The sequence below is a fragment of the Heloderma suspectum genome, chromosome 4, assembly GCF_057233095.1.
Source record: "Heloderma suspectum isolate Gila_16-S chromosome 4, 16-S_ref, whole genome shotgun sequence".
Lineage (NCBI taxonomy): Eukaryota > Metazoa > Chordata > Lepidosauria > Squamata > Helodermatidae > Heloderma > Heloderma suspectum.
This window is the reverse complement of record NC_139461.1, coordinates 9,004,655-9,021,419: the sequence shown is the minus strand read 5'-3', so window position 1 is coordinate 9,021,419 and position 16,765 is coordinate 9,004,655. Positions and strand designations below refer to the sequence as shown.

Sequence of the window (16,765 nt, the reverse complement as noted above, 5' to 3'; positions counted from 1 at the left end):
AATATCAAAATCAGATTGATTATGTCCTTTGCAGCCAAAGATGGAGAAGCTCTATACAGTCAGTCAAAACAAGACCTGGAGCTGACTGTGGCTCAGATCATGAGCTTCTTGTTGCAAAATTTGAGCTTAAATTGAAGAACATAGGGAAAACCACTAAACCGTTCAGGTATGACCTAAATCATATCCCTGATGAATATACAGTGGAGGTGAGGAATAGATTTCAGGGATTAGACCTGATAGACAGAGTGCCTGAGGAACTATGGACGGAGGTCCGTAACATTGTTCAGGAGGCAGCAACGAAATCCGTCCCAAAGAAAAAGAAATGCAAGAAAGCCAAGTGGCTGTCTGATGAGGCTTTACAAGTAGCTGAGGAAAGAAGGGAAGTGAAAAGCAAGGGAGAAAGGGGAAGTTATACCCAACTGAATGCAGAGTTCCAGAGAATAGCAAGGAGAGACAAGAAGGCCTTCTTAAATGAACGATGCAAAGAAATCGAGGAAAACAACAGAATGGGAAAGACTAGAGATCTCTTCAAGAAAATCGGAGATCTCAAGGGAACGTTTTGTGCAAAGATGGGCATGACAAAGGACAAAGAAGGCAGGGACCTAACAGAAGCAGATGAGATTAAGAAGAGGTGGCAAGAATACACAGAAGAACTATACAGGAAAGATCTGAATGTCCCTGATAGCCATGATAGTGCGCTCACTGAACTTGAGCCGGACATCCTCGAGAGTGAAGTCAAGTGGGCCTTAGGAAGCATTAGTAACAACAAAGCTAGCGGAGATGACAGTATTCCAGCCGAGCTATTTAAAATCCTAAAAGATGATGCTGTTAAAGTGCTGCATTCAATATGCCAACAAATCTGGAACACTCAACAATGGCCGCAAGACTGGAAAAGGTCAGTTTACATTCCAATTCCAAAGAAGGGCAACGCCAAAGAGTGTTCAAACTACCGCACACTTGTGCTCATTTCACATGCCAGCAAGGTGTTGCTCAAAATCCTACAAGCTAGGCTTCAGCAGTATGCGAACCGAGAACTACCAGAAGTACAAGCTGGGTTTAGAAGAGGCAGAGGAACTAGAGATCAAATCGCCAACATTCACTGCATCATGGAGAAAGCAAGAGAATTCCAGAAAAATGTCTATTTCTGCTTCATTGACTACGCTAAAGCCTTTGAATGTGTGGATCACAACAAACTGTGGCAAATTCTTTAAGTGATGGGAGTACCAGACCACCTTACCTGTCTCCTGAGAAACCTGTACGAGGGTCAAGAAGCAACAGTAAGAACCAGACATGGAACAACCGAGTGGTTCAAAATTGGGAAAGGAGTACGACAAGGCTGCATATTGTCACCCTGCTTATTTAACTTATATGCAGAGTACATCATGAGAAATGCCGGGTTGGATGAATCAGAGGTCGGAATTAAGATTGCTGGGAGAATTATCAACAACCTCAGATACGCAGACAATACCACCCTAATGGCAGAAAGCGAAGAGGATCTCAAGAGCCTCTTGTTGAGGGTGAAAGAGGAGAGTGCAAAAGCTGGTTTGAAACTCAACATTAAAAAAACTCAGATCATGGCATCTGGCCCCATCACTTCCTGGCATATAGAAGGGGAAGAAATGGAAGCAGTGACAGATTTTACTTTCTTGGGCTCCAAGATCACCGCAGACGGTGACTGTAGCCATGAAATTAAAAGACGCTTGCTCCTTGGGAGAAAAGCTATGGCCAACCTAGACAGCATAGTAAGAAACAGAGACATCACCTTGCCGACAAAGGTCCGTCTAATCAAAGCTATGGTTTTCCCAGTAGTATTGTATGGCTGTGAGAGCTGGACTATAAGGAAGGCTGAGCGCCGAAGAATTGATGCTTTCGAACTGTGGTGCTGGAGAAGACTCTTACGAGTCCCCTGGACTGCAAGGAGGTCCAATCAGTCCATCCTAAAGGAAATCAACCCTGAGTGTTCACTGGAAGGGCAGTTACTGAAGCTGAAGCTCAAATATTTTGGCCACCTAATGCGAAGAGAAAACTCTCTGGAAAAGACCCTGATGCTGGGAAAGACTGAAGGCAAAAGGAGAAGAGGACGGCAGAGGATGAGATGGCTAGATAGCATCACCGATGCAATGAATATGAACTTGAGCACGCTCCGGGAGAGAGCGCAGGACAGGAAGGCCTGGCGTGCTATGGTCCATGGGGTCATGAAGAGTCGGACACCACTGAACGACTGAACAACAACAACAAAATGAGCTCAGATTTCTAAGAACCCGACCTGTGGAATCCACTGTGGAGTGACCTCCTCAGGCTTTGTGGAGTTTGTGGACTTCTGGATTTATTTATTTTTTACTTTCCTGAAATTTATGCATATAAATTTGTAGGAAAATATGTAAGTTTCTGCTGAGGGAATGTTGAATGAAATGGGGGACAATATGCTAAATGATACACAATAAAGTATATTATGTAAATACTTACATAAATACTTATGTAATTATTTGTGTATTTCCCCACATGATGAAAAAAATATTCACATCCATCTGTGGGCAGACAACAGAACAAAAGGCACCTGACAATCCGCGAAACACAGACGGAGCGGATTTTACACAGTCCGTACATCCCTAGGTCCAAGTGGGTAAATCCTGTTCAAAAAGGAAGTGAAATTAATTTCTCATACATCCCTGGTCAGAGCTAGGGATTTATGGGAACTTCATTTCAGTTTGCAAATCACTCAAAAATGGCCCATTTGCAACCCCTAATGCAAAAAGCAGAGCATGTTCTCTGGAAACGTTTGAAAATTCCTGAACTTCTGTTTGTATCAGCAAAATGTGCACTTTCAAAATGTGCAGTTTCAAAAATGCACATATTAAGGAATACACACTTTGAAAAATGCATACTTCTTAAAAATTGCATTTTCACACTTCAGTCAATGGAGGGAAAGGGCACACTTTTGAAAAATATGCACTTTTGCTATTCACAATGTGCACTTTCCCCATTCAAATGAACTGGAATAAAAAGGTCACTAACAAGAACTGGAGTGAGTCGAACCGAACTTTGAAGTAAAGTTTCAAGAATTTCAGCCAGCTTGAGCATCCCTGGTTCTCCCATCTCTACTCAGGGCTTTGACCATGAAAAACCAAGCCTGACTCAACTTTCCCCCTCCAAGTAACTCTGTCTACAGCCTCCGAGGGGGAAAATCCCCAGTAGCCTATCAAACACCATCTAGGGGACATAGGGTTGTGCTCCAAAAGAGCATAAAACTCAAAAGTTGCATTTACCGTTCAGAATCCTGTTCAATAGAATCCTGTTTAACAAAGTCATCCCTGCAAAAAACAAGTTAATACATGTATTAGACCTGCAGCTCTAGCCCAATCGGAGTCAATGTGGGATGAAACCCTTTTCAGGTTTGTTATTTGTCTTTTCTTTTTTAAAGGCCACTTCACTAACAGAGTATACAGCAGGGACAAAGTGCTTTTACCAAAATGCAAGGGACTCAGGACTTCATCTCTTCTTCTGAAAACACAGTGTTCCCTCTTTCCATCTGTGAGCTTTATTCTGAGGGCCCTGATGGGCAGAAAAGTCATTTATAAATAATTTAAAGTATTTAAAGGGGACACTGGCTGGACCTCCAAAGGCAGCAAAACAAAGTGACAGAGCCCTGCAGTGGTAGAAGGGACTATAGCACTTCAGATTAGGGCTGGGATAAAAAGGGCTTCTCCCCTGCCTACTTCTGCAACCCTGCTTGTAGACAGTCTGCCAGTGAAAGGGTGTGTGGGGTTTTGACAATTAATTGAGGAGAGGTGTTAAAAAGGGGAGCAGATACAAAAATGTATTTGAAGTGTTAGAGTGCTGGACCTGGGCATGTGTGAATCAGCAAAATCTGAGTTTATCAAAATTCTCCCAATTCCAACTTGAATCTCGTTCCGAATCAAGTCCATATCAGATAGCGAGCTTTGTTTTGTTTTGTTTTCCCTTTTTTGCAAGAAAATCTGTGTGTATTTTTCTGATCTTGAGTTAGGTTCATTCGAAGTGTGCTTTTGTACTAATTTCTCCTAACACGTGTAAGATTGTACACAATTTTGCCTAATATACACACTTCTGAAATTAACTTTCCTAATGCAATTGTTATTTTAACTAGTATACACATCTGTGTAGGGATGGCATGGGTGCTCGATTTGGTCTGGGAGCCTGGCAGATCCCCCTCCCCCATCCCTCAGCCGTGCACACTGAGCCCCTGTCCATGCTTGACCCCCCGCACTCATTGAGCCACCTGCACTCACCTGGGACCTGTCCATGAGCACAAGTGCCATTTTGCAAGAAAAATGGCCTTCATGAATATGCGCACTTCTGGCTGTATGCAAAATGACAGTGAATGGCCCATTTATGCCAGTCATCTGGTGTATATGGGCCATTCATGGCTCCATTTTGCTCACAGCCAGATGTGCGCATTTTCACAATCACCATTTTTCACACAAAATGGCACTCACGGCGCTTGAGGACAAGTCCTGGGTGAGTGTGGGTGGCTCGGCAAGCAGCAGGGAGCTCAAATGCGGGTCCAGAGGTGCCTGAGCAAGGGCAGGGGCTGGGTTGGTGCCTGGAGAACCCGGACAAGGGTGCACCTATCCATTCCTACATTTTTGCACATATTTTTGGGCTGAGGTTGTTGTTGTTCAGTCGTTCAGTCGTGTCCGACTCTTCGTGACCCCATGGACCATAGCACGCCAGGCCTTCCTGTCCTGTGCTCTCTCCCGGAGCGTGCTCAAGTTCATATTCATTGCATCCGTGATGCTATCTAGCCATCTCATCCTCTGCCGTCCCCTTCTCCTTTTGCCTTCAGTCTTTCCCAGCATCAGGGTCTTTTCCAGGGAGTTTTCTCTTCGCATTAGGTGGCCAAAATATTGGAGCTTCAGCTTCAGTATCTGTCCTTCCAAGGAGCACTCAGGGTTGATTTCCTTTAGGATGGACTGATTGGACCTCCTTGCAGTCCAGGGGACTCGTAAGAGTCTTCTCCAGCACCACAGTTCGAAAGCATCAATTCTTCGGCGCTCAGCCTTCCTTATAGTCCAGCTCTCACAGCCATACAATACTACTGGGAAAACCATAGCTTTGATTAGACGGACCTTTGTCGGCAAGGTGATGTCTCTGCTTCTTACTATGCTGTCTAGGTTGGCCATAGCTTTCCTCCCAAGGAGCAAGCGTCTTTTAATTTCATGGCTACAGTCACCGTCTGCGGTGATCTTGGAGCCCAAGAAAGTAAAATCTGTCACTGCTTCCATTTCTTCCCCTTCTATATGCCAGGAAGTGATGGGGCCAGATGCCATGATCTTCGTTTTTTTAATGTTGAGTTTCAAACCAGCTTTTGCACTCTCCTCTTTCACCCTCAACAAGAGGCTCTTGAGATCCTCTTCGCTTTCTGACATTAGGGTGGTATCGTCTGCATATCGGAGGTTGTTGATAATTCTCCCAGCAATCTTAATTCCGACCTCTGATTCATCCAACCCAGCATTTCTCATGATGTACTCTGCATATAAGTTAAATAAGCAGGGTGACAATATGCAGCCTTGTCGTACTCCTTTCCCAATTTTGAACCACTCGGTTGTTCCATGTCTGGTTCTTACTGTTGCTTCTTGACCCTCGTACAGGTTTCTCAGGAGACAGGTAAGGTGGTCTGGTACTCCCATCACTTTAAGAATTTGCCACAGTTTGTTGTGATCCACACAATCAAAGGCTTTAGCGTAGTCAATGAAGCAGAAATAGACGTTTCTCTGGAATTCTCTTGCTTTCTCCATGATGCAGCGAATGTTGGCGATTTGATCTCTAGTTCCTCTGCCTCTTCTAAACCCAGCTTGTACTTCCGGTAGTTCTCGGTTCGCATACTGCTGAAGCCTAGCTTGTAGGATTTTGAGCATCACCTTGCTGGCATGTGAAATGAGCGCAATGGTGCGGTAGTTTGAACACTCTTTGGCGTTGCCCTTCTTTGGAATTGGAATGTAAACTGACCTTTTCCAGTCTTGTGGCCACTGTTGAGTGTTCCAGATTTGTTGGCATATTGAATGCAGCACTTTAACGGCATCATCTTTTAGGATTTTAAATAGCTCGGCTGGAATACTGTCATCTCCGCTAGCTTTGTTGTTACTAATGCTTCCTAAGGCCCACTTGACTTCACTCTCGAGGATGTCCGGCTCAAGTTCAGTGAGCGCACTATCATGGCTATCAGGGACATTCAGATCTTTCCTGTATAGTTCTTCTGTGTATTCTTGCCACCTCTTCTTAATCTCATCTGCTTCTGTTAGGTCCCTGCCTTCTTTGTCCTTTATCATGCCCGTCTTTGCACAAAACGTTCCCTTGAGATCTCCGATTTTCTTGAAGAGATCTCTAGTCTTTCCCATTCTGTTGTTTTCCTCGATTTCTTTGCATTGTTCATTTAAGAAGGCCTTCTTGTCTCTCCTTGCTATTCTCTGGAACTCTGCATTCAGTTGGGTATATCTTCCCCTTTCTCCCTTGCTTTTCGCTTCCCTTCTTTCGTGAGCTACTTGTAAAGCCTCATCAGAAAGCCACTTGGCTTTCTTGCATTTCTTTTTCTTTGGGATGGATTGAGTTGCTGTCTCCTGAACAATGTTACAGACCTCCGTCCATAGTTCCTCAGGCACTCTGTCTATCAGGTCTAATCCCTGAAATCTATTCCTCACCTCCACTGTATATTCATCAGGGATATGATTTAGGTCATACCTGAACGGTTTAGTGGTTTTCCCGACATTCTTCAATTTAAGCCGAAATTTTTCAAGAAGCAGCTCATGATCTGAGCCACAGTCAGCTCCAGGTCTTGTTTTTACTGACTGTATGGAGCTTCTCCATCTTTGGCTGCAAAGGACATAATCAATCTGATTTCGATATTGCCCATCTGGTGACGTCCATGTGTAGAGTCGCCTCTTGTGCTGTTGGAAAAGAGTGTTTGCTATGATCAGCATGTTCTCTTGGCAAAACTCTATTAGCTTTTGTCCTGCTTCATTTTGTACACCAAGGCCATGCCTGCCTGTTATCCCGGTGATTTCTTGACTTCCTACTTTAGCATTCCAATCCCCTATGATGTAGAGGACATCTTTTTTTGGTGTTAGTTCTAGAAGGTGTTGTAGGTCTTCATAGAACCGATCAACCTCAGCTTCTTCGGCATCAGTGGTTGGGGCATAGACTTGAATTACTGTGATGTTGAATGGTTTGCCTTGGATTCGTACTGAGATCATTCTATCATTTTTAAGATTGTACGCCAGTACTGCTTTTCCCACCCTTTTGTTGACTATGAGTGCTACTCCATTTCTTCTAAGGGATACTTGCCCACAATAGTAGATATGATGGTCACCTGAATTAAATTTGCCCATGCCTGTCCATTTGAGTTCGCTGATTCCCAAGATGTCGATGTTCAATCTTGCCATCTCATGTTTGACCACCTCCAGCTTACCTTGATTCATTGATCTGACATTCCAGGTTCCTAAACAATATTGGGCTGAGGACTCCACTGCAAAATTCAGAGAAGTGCAGATTTGGAAGGATAGTTGAGCTTCAGTTCACATATTGGTTCAAATGTTCAAAACTGAATGCATTTCTCCCCCATCCCAATTTGGAGGAGGAGAAGGAGGTGGGGGAGACCCATTTTTAAGGGTGTTCTGCCAGATAGCTAAAATGTTCCTGTTTAGAAAGGCATTTGGACCATCCATGGTCTTTTTAGCTCCTGTGTTGCTTTAGCTTGCTAGATACCATTTTTTTAACTGCTGGATGATGACAAATTGTTTCAATAACTGGTGTGTGTGTGTGTGTTGTTGTTGTTCTTAGTAATTTTAATAAGAAGGTTTTACTATATTGCTTTTAACTGATTGTTGTTATATGCACTGACCTCTTTTAAAAGAAAATATAGGATAATATAAAAGTTTTAACTAATGTCAACTGAAAAAAGAGAAAACCCAAATGCAGTATGGCTGATCTGTTTAAACTGAAGTTATTTTAGCTAATTAAGCAGTCTTAATGCAATGTTTTAATTAATAATAGCACCACCATACTAAACTTAATAAATAAAGAGCTGGTGCTTGCCAGTCATACCAATACCATTACATTCATTGGCCAGAACATGGAACAGAAGCAGATCTGTGTCTTACATTGCAACTGGAAGGACCATATCTACTACATTGCTTCTTCTGTCTCAGTATGGCAAAGGGCTAGAGCAGTGGTGCAGTAGAGATGTTGCGAGAGTCCGTGGGGGGATGGCATGGAGTCCAGTGGACTCCCCCTCGCTCCCCCTCCCATTCTCTGCTCGCCAAGCCACAGGGTGCTCCTGGACCCATTCGCCAAACACCCCACAGCTCAGCAAGCACCCAGCAGCTGCCTGTCCTCCCTAGCAAGCCACCATTGTACACAACAATGGCAGCTTGGGCACTTCTGGGTAGGTAATGTTGCATACTTGGTGGCTGTTAAGGGCCCATTTGAGCAACATTACAGGCATGGATGCTCCATTCACATCTGTAATGGTGTGTATAAGGGGCCTTCACAGCCACAAAGTATGCAACATTACCTACCCAGAAGTGCCCAAGCCGCCATTGTTGTGCACAGTGGTGGCTTGCTAAGGAGGATGGGTGGCTTTGTTGGGCACTCACCAGGCTGCAAGCAGGGGTGGGTGGCAGCAGCAACTCGGCAAGCCCCTGAAGAAGCTGGCGCAGGGCAGGGAGTCCGTCCATCCCTAGGGTGCAGAACCTCACAACTGTGGACCAAATGCCATCCTCATAGCCCCCCCCACTAGACTCCAGGGTTCCCCAGATGGTCATGCTCCCTTTCTGTGGCCACCAATCATTTGGTTTTCCAGTCCTTGTGCATCTGAAATGCCTCTCCTGAGGCTTGGTTATTGGCAGTAAGAAATTTAAGCTAAAGTATGCAGGTATTTCAGGGCCCCTCTTTGCCTTTGGCCCCGCCCACCACTGGAATGCAGCTCCCAAGAGCTTCTCCCAAATGGAATTCAGCTGTGAGGCTGAAAGAGGACCAACACCCCTAGGCTAGAGAATTACAATGAACATCTACAGAAGAGACTTGTAATATCTGTGATGAACCCAGGGCTCCCTTGTGGCTACAACTGTCTCTCTGTCCGTCCATCTATCTGTCTATATCCATTGATCCATCGATCCATCAATCCATCCATCCATCCATTTGTCTGTCTGTCTGTCCATCTGTCTGTCTGTCTGTCCATCTCTCCATCTGTCTGTCCATCTCTCCATCTGTCTGTCCATCCATCTGTCTGTCTATCATGCATCTATCCATCTACCTGTCAACATCATGTGTATCATGGAGAAACCAGTTGAAGATTTGAGTTGGAGAGGAGCACAACAACACCCCTTTATCAGCCTAGACAATACATAGTATTTGTTCTAGTGCTCTCCCAAAAATCTCTTCTGTACTTTTTTTTACCATTCTCAATCAATTTGATGAAACTGATTAAAAAAAAAAAAATCAAAGCAGAAGAAAGTTTTGATGAAAGTCAAAAGTAGAGATGGGTGAGAAATTTGTTGCAGTTCATTTTTTACAAGATTTTACTCAATTTGAACACGGCCCAGAGTGCCATTTGCAGTCTGAAGTGTGCACATTTCTGACCTTGCAGTGCAGCAACAACGAAATGTGTGTATCTTTGAAAGGTGCACAAAAATACATTTTAGCCCATAGGAGAAAAATGCAGACATTTCAAGAATGTGCACCGTTGATGGGTACATTTGGAAACATGTTAGGGATGTTGGAGGAATCAGTTTGGGGAGTGGAGCTGAGTGAGCTTTCGCTGGCTCAGCCCCCTGGCCTTGAGCCTGACCATCCACACTTGTCCAGCCAGCTGGTGGATTGTCCAGCAGTGCAATAGCAAGAGTGAGAGGGGAGCCCCTCTCATGCATCCTCCTGCCTTGTTGTTGAGCTGCTGCTGCTGCCACCATGGCAGTGGGACAGGAGGCAGAGAGGAGAGCAGCAACACCGGCTGGACAGGAGAAAGACCTGTGAGGGGGAGAAGGCACCAGTCCCACACGGCGGCAGAGACCTGTGAGGGGGAGAAGGCACCAGTCCCACACGGCGGCAGAGACCTGTGAGGGGGAGAAGGCACCAGTCCCACATGGCGGCAGAGACTTCTTTGTGCAAAATGGTGGCAGATGATGGCAAGGACTCTTGCCACTGCCACCCACCTCCATTTTGCGCAAAACAACTTGTTAAAGTTTCGGGAACTTTACTGTGGCTTGGCCTGCCTATGCAATTCGAGCCAGGTCCATCGCAGGGATCCATCAGGCCCCCAAAGGGCCAGATTTCCCCACAACGCACAACTCTAAAACATGTGCAGAAAAATATGCATAAATTTCACACACAAGGACGCACACACCCTTCACAATCTGGTACGGCCATGAGTCAGAATGAGCTTTGAAGGTGAATTCTAAGAACTTCAACAAAATTTGCTGATTCACATCTTCCTGGTTAAGAAATGTCCGAGGGGTGTGCTTGAGGGTCCTGTCTTTAATTGTACAGTCACCTTTCTGGCAGTCTGCACCCTCCCCAGCTTCCTGCACTTCAGTGAAGCCCAGGCTAAGAAAAATGCCATGAGTTATCTTCTCACATGGGGCTTTTTTCAGATCAGGTAGCATAGGCAGCCAGGGAGGCTGCAGAGCAATGGAGAGATATGCAGTAAAAGGGAGGAACACAACACCCTCCGCCAACTTGCAATGATCAGGTAAGCTGAAAAGCCCAACCCAAAGAAGTTCAAAGGAAATTCTAAAGCACCCTGAGAATGAGGGAGAAACATGAAAGCCTCTTTTGCAGGGGAAGAGAACTTGTGAAACTGGACAGATTTCAGTACAGTGTAAGACTTAGATTTACTGGCTTTTAAAAATACATACATACATACGATTTATTCCATTACTATTCTTCTCCATGGGGTTTTTCCCCCTCTCTTGGGAACTGCTCCACATTTCCATGTTTGCTTGTTTTTACTTTTGCTTATTTAATGGCTGTGCTGTGCCTTGATATAGGTGGTACTGCTATTCTAACATCCCTTTTCTTCCTCCTTCCCTAGCTGTTGGCTATCTTTGGAAGGGGGTCTGCTTTATGCCTTCGTGGGACCAGCAGCAGCTGTTGTTTTGGTATTTGAACACACTTCCAAGCATTTTTTTTCCCCATATGTGATTTCCCCATGCCTCCAATTCCCCCAGAGTCCATTGTTTAAAATAGCCACTCTACCTTCAAGAGGAAATAACCCCTGGGGGAAAGCAAAGGTCCCTAAGGTCCTTTTTCTGAAGGAAATGTATTTTGGATTAATTGAGAGTGGGAATGCCATTTTGATGGGTGAATTTGAGTAAAGGCTTTATTTCTCTTCTTTTTTTAAGGGTGTGTGTGTTTAAGAATGGTTTGCTTCTTGTAGCAGTAACAAATAGATGATGCTAGCTGAGTTGAAATGATCTTGAATACATTGCTGTTGTTATTGTTGTTGTTATTGGACATCCACTGACAAAACATAATTCAGAATCAGAACAAAATGGCCAAAAAGTTTTGGGAACAAGAGTTTTGGCCCAGAGCCCTGGCTTCATATATCATCCTTCCCTAGCCTCGTGCCCACCAAATGTTTTGGGCTACAACTCCTGACCATTAGCCATGCTGAAATCCGCTGTGGACTCAAATGAGTCTGGATTCCAAAGAATCGGACTTCCAGAATCCAAGGTGGACTGGCTACACTTACCTCCAGGTCTGGATGAGTTCCCTTGGGGGAGGCTCTTTTGCTCCCTAAAAATGCTATACGCTAATGGCGGCTGCCATTAGCTAGCTTATCGCAGGAAAGTTACCGCCATAAATGGCATATTGTACACCATTTGCGGCCATAAAGCACTTACTTTTACCTAAATACAGCTGTAAACAGCTGCAATTTAGGTAAAAGGAAGTGCTTTACAGCCACATATGGCATATACACTATTTATGGCTGTATTTTTCCTGCGATAGGCTAATGGCAACTACCATTGGCCTATTGCATTTTATAGGAAGCCAGAGAGCCACTCCACCGACTCTTGTGGATGCAGCAGGGCTACAGAGGACTCCGCGGGGAGTCCAAATTGCAGCCCAAATTGCCCCTAATTGCCCAGCAGCAGACCCCCTTGGATAGGACAGTGGGGGGGGGGTTGTACATCCCCAGCCATGTTGGCTTGGGCAGATGGGAGTTGAAGTCTATAACATCTGGTGGGCACCAGGTTGGGGAAGGGTAGGAAAAACAGTCTCGTGCTGGACCAGTGCCAGTCCCACGTTTCAGAGGCTCCTTGGGCAAGACCCCTCGAATGGGTCCCACTCCCTCAATGCACCTGTCTTCCCATTGCTACCAGGTGTTTCTGATCCTTTTTCTAATCATCATTGCTACCTCCTGCTTGCTTGTCAGGCAGAGAGCCAGTCCGGAAGCAGGTAGTGGTAACTAATGCTCCTTCTTCACACCACCACTGCTGTCTGTGACAGGGTAAGAGGGAGGCGAACAAACAGGTTGCAATGGTGAACAGGAGGAGCAGATCCGGGCAGGTTCTTGTCAGTACCCCCCCCATCCTACTCACTGTGGGCCCTCAGCAAGTGCCTGATGATGCCGGTCCTGTGCAGGCCCTCTGTGTTGTAGCAACACTGCAGGAATGGTATGTCCTTTTGTAAAAGGAACTGGTTATCCATCCTTGGGGAGAGGCTAGTGCACCATGTCTTCTTTCCCCTCTTCTTTGCTTTGTCGAGGTAAGCAATACACTGCAAGCCACAGAGTTAGTTGGATATGTCTATCCAAGAGGGTATGTAGTCCAATGCCCTGCTTGATGCATGAAATCCAGAACTAGAGTGTCCCCAACAGATAGCTCTTCATCCGCTTGTCGAAGATCTCCAGAGAAGCAGACCCCCCCCCCCAGGGAAGTGCACTGCGCCTTTCCCCTGCCTCATTACATTCGCTGACAGAGCACAGCAAGGCGCTGTGCAACAATTTCATGTAATCTGCTGCGTTTACTTAAGTGTAGCAGGGAACAGAAGCAGAAGAGATAGAGTACCAGCGGTACTGTATCTGTTGGGTGGGACAGGATGCCTAAAATAGCATTTTAGGTGGACCTTAATCCATCCCGCATCTTTTCAACAGATGTAATTGAATCTTGCCTGTTTTGAAATGAAATCATTCCACTTCTTTTCTTCTTCTTTTTTAACCTGCTGCTTCTGTTATAAGGCCTAGTTAAGCCTTACAATGATTGAGGAGTTGGGGCAACTTCCCTGTAAGGAAAGGCTGAAGAACTTGGAGCTTTTAAGTCTAGGGGGGAAAGCCAATTAGAGAGAGAGAGAGAGAGAGAGAGAGAGGATTTTTCTCTGTCCCCTTTTCTCTTGAATTCAAGTTCATTCAATCAGATCTATTGACACTAGGTTCCAGACTAGGGCCAAAATTTCTCAGAATACATTTTTCTGGGAGAATTTCGGAGAGGTTTCCTTTTCTCACCCCTCTGAAAAAAGGAGGCTACTTTGCAGAATTCACTCTGAATATTCTCCACTTTTTTTTCTTCCTGTGATAGCTGCCGCCACCACCAGCTGCCCCCAATGCTCCAGGATGATGCTAGGTTCAGGACATTGTGGGCGATAAAAAATGGTGGCCTGGCTGCCGACACAGTTGCTGCTATTGCCAGTCGCAGCAGCATGGGGAGGAACCCTGATGAAAAAAAAAAAGTGTCGTGCTACTGCCAGTGATAATGGTGAGCACCACCCCTAGGAAGCGATCACAAAATTTCTCCTCCCTCTAGAGAAACTTGGTGCAATGGTTCTCCACCCCGCTTTCTCTGCCCACAAATAGGGTGGAGGATTTTGAGAGGCCATTTGCACACAGCACTAGGATAGACAAAAGAAAGCACTTCCTCATCCAGTGAAAAAATAAGTTGTGTTATTCACTGTCATGGATTATGAGGAAGGTTAACAATAGGGATGGCTCAGGTGCCTGATTTAGTCCAGGAATCTGGTGGAGTTGCCCCTGCCTCCACCCCCGAGCCCTGCTTACCAAGCCCCTGCCCCTGCTCGCCCCTTGCCCGCGCTTGGTGAATGGCCTGCAGTCACCCTGGTGACCTCCTTGAGCTTTGCAGTTGCCATTTTTGAGAAATAAAATAGCAAGCGCAAAAATACACATATTTGCGCACACACAAAAATGTGCATTTTTATGAATGTGCATTTTTATGAATGTGCATATCTGCATATGTGCAAGAATGTGTATTTTTTTCAAAAATGCGCATTTTTGCACACACACAAATATGCACCTCTGCCAAAAATACATATTTCCCACATGAGGATATATGCATTTGCAAAAAATTGCATTTCAGCACATACAAAAACATACGTGTTTTTGTGATCACCATTTTATTTTTTTTAAAAAAATGGCAACTGCAGAGCTCGATGAGGCTGCTGGGGTGAGTGCGGGCTGCTCACTGAGTCTGGGAGGGGCTCTAGTGCAGTCCGGGGACTGGCAAGTGAGGGCAGGGTCTGGGCAGGCATCCAGAGAACCCGGACGGGGTGAGTTCACACATCTTTAGCCAACAAGCATAGGGTCTAAGCCAGCCAACTTCCAGATGGACTGCAACTCCCATCTTCCCTAAGCTTTGGTCAAGCTGGCTGGGGCTGCTGAGAGTTGTATTCCCAACATCTGAAGCACAACAGGCAGTGGAAGTATGTTCTGAGAAAATAATAGATGCAAATATATATAACAAAACCCCAAGAGCCATGTTGGGGAAAAAAGCAGCTTCGAGGACAGGCTATTTGGAGCAAAGAAGGAGTAAAGGGGGCAGTAGAGATTTACTATGTCCCCAGCTCACTACTTTCGAAAGTTACCACCACTTGAAGCTGCTTTCACATGTGAGGGGATCCACATATACATGTCTGGAACCCCCTGGGAGTGTGAGGGTGTTTTGAGGGAGTCTGCACTTTATGGAAAAGTGGTGCATGGGACAGGGTATGGCACCCCGCTCCTCCTCCTCATGCCCCCCTCCCATCACTGCTTTGCAGGGCACTAAGGTTTTATTTCACACAGTTTCTTATAATGTGTATTTAGACCTTCGGATTTTTAAAAAAGGATGAGATAAAATCACAGACAATAGCTAGGTTTGTCAATTGCTTTAGCCATATTAATTAATTAAATAGAGGCTCCGTGGCCACAGGCAACATACTTTTAATTAATAAAAAAGAGGAGAGAGGAAAGGGAGAGAGAGAGAGAGAGAGAGAGAGAGAGAGAAATCACTGTAGAAAAGATTGAGAAGGAATGTAACTGGAATGCACTCTACTTTGGAATAGTTTACCTGGAATGGTGCCAGGCTGCATGGTGGGAAATGTAGTTCTGGCCTTATTCCCCTTGGCAGACCTTGTTCATTGGCATGCTACATCTGCCCATGATTCTACCACACAATGCAAGTACGACGAGCTTGAAGTCTTCAAGCCAATCTATAGCCACCCAAACTGGCCATCACGCTAGCTGATGACCTCCCAGAGCCAAACAGCCTTTGAGCAGCTGTTTCTGTGGCTTTTATTTGCAATGCTGAGAAGCAGATGGCACCATCCTTGACCAAAAAGACATGCCATTCCTCATGCACATGCACTGGTTGTCTCCCTCCTATTAGTATTCCTTGGAACCCTCCTGAAAAATTGGTTTGACTCTAGAGTCTGCTTTCCCAGACACAAAATGTTCATCATGCAAAAGGCACTGGGACTCAAAAACTGCTGTAGAAGCAATCCAGGATCCTCTGACCTTGGTCAAAGTCTTGCTGATTTGCTATTAACCTCCCTTAAGTGATGCTTAGCTGGTTGGGAGGTGGAGCAACGGAAGGGCACCTTCAAAGGGAAGACTCATATGTGATCATGTTTCTGAATTTGACCTGGTTGGGCTATCAAACAAACCTATCTGTTGTTGTTTCTCTTCCAACAGGTGAACATGGTTATTGGTATTCTGGTGTTTAACAAACTTGTATCCAAAGATGGAATAACAGATAAGAAACTGAAGGAACGGGCAGGGTATGCCTTATATCAATAATTCCTCTAAGCAAACAAGTGAAACTGGAAATTAAAAAGTCACACTCGATAACCAGGCAGGAGTGGAGGAACAAAATAACAATGATCATACGAAGAGTCCCGTTGGAAAAGGAAAGCTGGAATCAGGCACTGGATCTTCTTTCTTCATTTGTGACAGAGAAAGAAGGCAGGCAGGGAGTTTCACGCTGGTGTGTTTTGCTAGAAGAGTATAAATGCAGGGTACTATAAGATATGCAATGTGAAATCACAACAACGCAAATCATGCTGAGCGAAGGTACGGACTGTGTAAAATCCACCCCGTCTGTGTTTTCCGGATTGTCAGGTGCCTTTTGTTCTGTTGTCCGCCCACAGACAAATATGCATTTTTTTTTGTCATGCAGGAAAATACACAAATAATCATGTAAGTATTTATGTAAGTATTTACCTAAGTATTTACATAATTTATCTTCGTACGTAATATCTAGCGTATTGTCCCCCATTCCATTCAACGTTTCCTCAGCAGAAACTTAGATGTTTTCCTACAAATTTATATGCCTAAATTTCAGGAAAGTAAAAAAAAAAATCATCCGGAAGGGGGGCTGCTCCACAGCAGAGTCTGCAGGTCGGAGTCTTAGAAATCCAAGCTCATTTTAATCCATCTCGAATTTCTCCAGCATCCCTATGCTGAGCACCTAGGACCAAACTAGATGTGGCCCATGTGAAGAAACTAGTGCTAGTCCGAATTTTCAGA

The 16,765-nt window shown here is 45.0% G+C and overlaps 1 protein-coding gene across 1 annotated transcript in view; it reads left to right on the top strand.

The window, feature by feature from the left end:
• The window catches only part of ADGRB1 (adhesion G protein-coupled receptor B1), a 365,002-nt gene that overhangs the window by 301,366 nt on the left and 46,871 nt on the right, over window positions 1-16,765 (top strand). The window contains exons 23-24 of the mRNA XM_084847946.1: window positions 11,063-11,129; window positions 15,932-16,017. Coding sequence (XP_084704072.1) covers window positions 11,063-11,129; window positions 15,932-16,017 — 153 coding nt within the window. The remainder of the gene's footprint in view (window positions 1-11,062; window positions 11,130-15,931; window positions 16,018-16,765) is intronic.